This window comes from Nannobrachium achirus, assembly GCF_963921795.1.
Source record: "Nannobrachium achirus genome assembly, chromosome: 20".
Taxonomy (NCBI): Eukaryota; Metazoa; Chordata; class Actinopteri; order Myctophiformes; family Myctophidae; genus Nannobrachium; species Nannobrachium achirus.
The window spans coordinates 14,094,865-14,100,864 of NC_137827.1; the positions used below are offsets into that span (position 1 = coordinate 14,094,865).

The window sequence follows — 6,000 nt, forward strand, 5'->3', positions numbered from 1 at the left end:
ACTTGTCATATAATATGTCTGGAATAAATTATGGAATAAATTATGCTTGAGGGTTTTGGACGGACAGTCAACTTGTCAGACATCCATGACTGACTGACTGACTGACTGACTGACTGACTGACTGACTGACAGACAGACCTGGCATATGTTTTCCATATATTGGTCATATATATGCCAAAGCTGGATATATGGTGGTTTAACATTAGGAACGCCACTCGAATTGAATGACTGACTTGTGTTTTTTTGACATAAATTCACAATGTGTTAGAATTTAGATGATGGAGGGCGGTTTCAAAAGTTTGGGGACTTGTGTATGTGTATTTCTGAAAACATTTTAATTATGAACACACTTTGACGAGATTGTCTTATTTGTTTTCCAATAGAGATATTTGTTCACGGATAGTTTGGCTGTTTACGTCATTTGATAATGATTGTAGGCCTATCTTGTTGTTGCATACATATTTTGTGCTTGGTGTTTAAATAAAATTATACCTCGCCTGAAGAAACATGTTCTGTTAATTTTATGTTGGCCTATTATAGGCCTATGTGTGGATTATTATTATTGTTATTAAAGGTAATGGTTTAGATATAAATCAATGACCAGGTGAGAAATTATGAAATGTAAATTTTCAGGCATTATTGTGTAGATCTAGCCTATAATAATTGTAGCCTACATTTCGTATTTTAAAAATAAAATTGCCTGCAGGTGCGAAAAATACGTAGCTAATTCTGGATTGACAATTAAATTAAATTACGATTCAATTTATACCATTATTTCACATTATTAAATTATTATCAATAGTATTACATGTATCATATTCCTAGTCAAATCATTCAATATTGCTGCATATAGCCTTTTAAAGTGGTTATTAAATGCAATAATAATAATAATATAGCCTAATAAAAGTTTTTTTCCTCTGTCAAATTTTGAAAAGAACAGCTATAATAATGAAAATAATATTGTATATAGCCTTATTATAATAATATGTATTCATGGGCAAAAAAAACAAGATCAACGATAATATTCAGAAAAGGGAAAACAATAACACTTTAATATAGATTCTGTTCTTGTCACTACAAGAATACACATATACAAGCCATAAATAGCAATTACACAAATGATTGGAGAGATCTTCGAGGCAATTAAATTCATTTAAGGAATCCATAACAGCAGATGCAGATGCGGTTTTCTTTTTTTTACAGCGAGTTACGGTCATATTGTCTTTGGGTCCATTATCCTGAAGCCGCCTTCTGAACAGATTTTGTCACATTGTTAACATCCTTTTTTCTCAAAATAATTCAGCTTAATTTAAAAGCCTTAATTTACTCCTTGATGCGCGACATGCACCGTCGGTCGTAGCATATAGGGAGCATAAATTAGGCTTTTATATAGGCTACTAACAAAATTCCGACAACTAAAATCGGTGAGAAACGTCAAAAAAATATCCGAAAAGACATATTATTATACACAAACTATATATTTTTTTACAAATGTACAAATCGCTGGAAAAGGTCCGTTTTGACAACGAGCTCATGTGGAGTTCATGATGGGCCGGGAGTAGACGCCCTGGTAGTACGTGGCGTCCGGGATGGACGACGGGTCGAGGCCCGACACCTTGCCCGACATGGAGCCCATGGAGAGCGCGCCGGCCATCGGGGAGCCGTAGCCGGAGTAGTGCATCACCTGCTCGTAAGTCTTTAGGTCCATTTTGTGGTGGTGGTGGTGGTGATGCTGCTGCTCCGAGGACATGAGGTTGTTGATGGAGAACGGGTGGTTGAAGGAGTAGTGGTGCTCCGGCTTCAGGTGGGCACCGTCGTGGGAGAGCACCGCGTGGTGCGAGTGGGCCATGAGGTGCTGCGACACCTGGGACACCGGGGAGGGGGCCGCGTGGTCCGGGCTGAGCGCCTGGCCCTGTTGCTGCTGCTGCTGCGCCTGGTGCTGCTGCTGCTGCTGCTGCTGCTGCTGCTTCAGGTCCGACAGGGAGGACCGCTTGTGCTCGTTGCCGGACGAGTGGTTCGAGTGCGGCGACTCGTTGCCGTTGCAGCTCTCCGAGCTGCTGTTGGAGCCGCCCTCGCTGGTCTTGCGGCCGCCGCCGCCGCCTCCGCCCTCCTTCGCCGCCTTCATCATCATCTTCGCACTCTCGCACTTGAAGCGCTTCTGCCGCCGCAGGTAGCAGCCGTTCTCGAACATGTTGCCCGAGTCCGGGTGCAGCGTCCAGAAGGAGCCCTTGCCCGGCTTGTCGGGCGAGCGCGGCACCTTGAGGAAGCAGTCGTTGAACGACAGCGAGTGGCGGATGGAGTTCTGCCAGCGCTGCTGGTTCTGCCGGTAGAAGGGGAACAGGTCCATGATCCACTGGTAGATCTCCGCCAGCGTCAGCATCTTGCTGGGCGACTGCTGGATGGCCATGGTGATGAGCGAGATGTACGAGTAGGGCGGCTTGGCGTGCGTGTAGCTCCGCCGGTAGGTCTTGGGGTCCCGCGAGCGGTTGATGCTCGACTGTCCGTACATGGGGCTCATGGCGTTCATGTTGGCGTACGAGCCCAGCGCGTTCATGGAGGCCGGCTGGCCCGTCATGGGGCTCATGCCGGTGGGGCTGAGCGCGGAGCCCATCACGCCCGTCATGCCCACCGCCGGGCCCATGCCGTTCATGGCGGCGACGCCGGCGCCCGGCGACATGCCGGTCATGGAGGGGCTCATGCCCGTGTTGACGTAGGACATGTTCATGGTGTTGGCCGTCATGTTGGCCGTGCTGCTCATGCCCGACATGCTCATGTAGGTGTTCATCGTGTTCATTCCCAGGCCGGTGTTCATGTTGCCAACTGAGGTGTAACACTGCAAAGAAACAAGCGAAAAAACATCGGTTAAAAGACCAGAACAGAAATATATCACACGTTAATACATGCGGTAAGTGTCCGAACCTTTGATTGATTATTATCATTCCTATGCGAGAAAAAAAAAATCTGAATGTCAATCCAAAATGACAGAAATATGTATAAATTCCCTATTTTGTGTGCCAGCAACATGATCCGTATTGTGTTTGGCGCTCATTGCTGATATCTTTAAATATAACCTGGAGTAGATATGATTATAGCTACACGAGTACATGTGTGTGTAGGGAAACCATGTATCAATGATTGACTGGAAATATACAAAATCGATGAAAATGTTCTTGAAACGCTCCAGAACACTGCATGTTCACGCGCTGCAAGCAAGCATAATATAGAGCGAGCCGCCGCGGCGGCAACACAAATATTTGAATGATCGAATCAATCTATCAACAAATACCTCAAATGTTTGTTTAATGGCCGGGGGAAAGGAAAAAAAAATCTGATTTAGTAAAAGATACATATAGACTTATGAAATTATAAACCTGCAGCTTGAAAAGTTCGCCCCCCCACCACACCACCCCCTCCTCCTCCTCCTTACATGTCAAGCAACTTTGTTAGGATAGTGCGCTGCTCGCTGCGTGGAGATGGGAGAGGATTTGGAGGCGCCTCAAGTCAATATTTGATCACAAAGTTAATATTATCTCAGGGCTAATATTGAGTTGTATAAAATGGGATCGGCTTTACTAGGCGGACGGCGCGGGGAAAGAGAGAGAGAGAGCAAAAACTATATTTAAGGTACCCACCTCGGGCTCTCCGTAGTAGCTGCTCCAATCGGTGTGTTCGTGTCCTTCCATTTTAACTGCTCCGAGCATCCTGGAAGATCCACAGAGTTTACAGACCAGTCCTTTCCCCCGCAGAAACAAAAAAAAAGAAAGTGTCACTAAACCGTCTTGTGGCGGCGGGACGTGACTAGGGACACGCGGGTATTATATTCGGATCGTCGTTGGGTCGCGTCGTTCCTTTTCGTCAAGGACTGACGCATGTGTGTGTGGTGTGTGTGTGTATGTGGAGCCAGTAGTAGTCGTTGCCTGTGCCCTGAAATGCTGTCTGTTGGAAGACTGGGGTTGGAATGACGTTGAGTGCAGCCTGTTAACGCAGTGATATAGCCGTGTGCGCTGCGCTGTGCGCGAAGAGGCAAACCTCCAATCCCTCACTCCTTCGGCTCGGCCCCCATTTGAATAATCTCCTCTCTCACACCTAGACGCGAGACTCCTTCCATGCTTTCAGCCCCCCGATTGTTGTATACACCTGCATGCGGCTGAATGGAGCGCTTTCATATGAATAGGTTCATTAGAAACTATCTCATTGTGCTCTTGTTGGCCTGCATGGGGAGGGAGGGGGGTTAAAAAGAAGAACATCGAAGTGGCCCTGTTCAATATTACTGGCCTGATGAATATTATTGTATTGAATGTATACTGTAGCCTACAATATTTAAACGACTATTAAAACAAATAAGGTGGATGTTTTGGGGGGAAATAGCAATGACACTTTTTGTTGGCAATTCATTTAACAGCTTTATATTTTATAATTCATAATTAACTACAGCATGCTGCCATTGTTTTATATTAAACCAGGCCTAGACATTAATGATCTCAATAATGACTAATAAATAGACCTACCATGTTTTAAAATGCATGTAGGCCTATTCCGTTAAAGGGCGACTAAACCACTACATATATTTTGTCTTGTTATGGGGTAAATATAATATAGGTTAATATGTGATATTGATATAGGATATAGGCCTATACTCCATATAGCCTATATAGGATGTAATAGGTGTTGCTTTAAACGGGGTCATTGCGAATACACTAATTTTCTGCTGATATAACTGAACTGCAACTGCCGTTATTCAAAGTTCATTCAAATGATTTCTACTCTTGTGGTGAAGATGTTCTTTAAATTAAGGAGCCCAATAACCAACAATAACGAATACACACAGTAAATATCTGTCTTTCTAAACGTCCTCGCTGTTATAACACTGTCTTGGTATAATTGGCTATAATGGTCGTTAAAATGTATCATTTAATCCAACGCATAATATGCGTTGAATTATGTTCAAATGCCTGTTCGTAGAAAGCAAACATTAGGCCTATATCCAATTATTGTTGAGTGGAATATGCAACTGTCAAGAGCCGTGTGCATTTATAATTTCGTTGACTATTCCTATATAGCTTTAGCGGATACAGGCAAGATAATAATCACACGTTTTAAATGAGATAATGACCGAATCGATGTTTTATTTGTGCTTAATTAGGCATGAGAATAACCCACAAATCAAGCTTTACAGCGCCCTCTTTCGGTATGCCTTTGCGCAATCGCTTTGTGTTGCTGTAGGCCCCTTGTTTGTGTCGCTTATCTAGTGAAATCAAACATCTGTCAACATGCTGGGGATCGATAGAAAATATCAGTTAATTCCTGTATTCTTCTAACCAAGCACTATTAGGCCTAGAAGACACCGCAATGTAACCAAAACCAGGCCCGACTCCGACTGAACTGAAGAGCCCATCATCGGGCCATTGTCAGTTACAGTATTTATATTTGTATTACACAAACATTAAGGTGAGGCTACAGAACGGTGCCAGACGCGTGCCAGTAGTTGTACATCTATTTGACTGCATATTTACGCAAGAGCATAACTATCAGTATAGAGGCCCATTAGTAAGGCAGAGTAAACCTGCGATGTTGACGAGGGACCAACACCACTCTGCTTAACTTGGAAATGAGATCATGAGAATCTCTGTCTGTGTGTTTGAGGATTCACAGTAAAATAAATCCCTCTGCGCTGTTCATTTAGCTCCAAGGAGAGTAGACTATGGGCTACAAATGGAACCAAATAACGGTGGGTTCCACTTGTAGGCCTACTGATTGATTGATTGATTGATTGATTGATTGATTGATTGATTGATTGATTGTATTAGAGGTTTGCATAGGAAAAGGTATACAGGACAGTTCGCAGGTACAAGGTCAACTAAAAGGATAAAAGCCTTTTGCCTTGTTTAAAATTGGGGTCCCTTCTACAGCTCACACAACATTAAATGACAGACAAATAGAACACAGTGCAGAAAATATAATCAAATATCAATTTAACTCTCTGTCTGCAGGGTTAAATTA

The 6,000-nt window shown here is 43.5% G+C and overlaps 1 protein-coding gene across 1 annotated transcript; it reads right to left on the reverse strand.

Moving 5' to 3' along the window:
- Positions 1-1,024: 1,024 nt before the first annotated feature.
- On the reverse strand, positions 1,025-3,996 carry foxa2 (forkhead box A2). Its single transcript, XM_080750383.1, has 2 exons — positions 3,633-3,996; positions 1,025-2,833 (listed from the first exon to the last, which is right to left on the reverse strand). The coding sequence occupies exons 1-2, from the start codon at positions 3,699-3,701 to the stop codon at positions 1,532-1,534; spliced, it is 1,371 nt and encodes a 456-aa protein (XP_080606509.1). The 5' UTR covers positions 3,702-3,996; the 3' UTR covers positions 1,025-1,531.
- Positions 3,997-6,000: the final 2,004 nt, after the last annotated feature.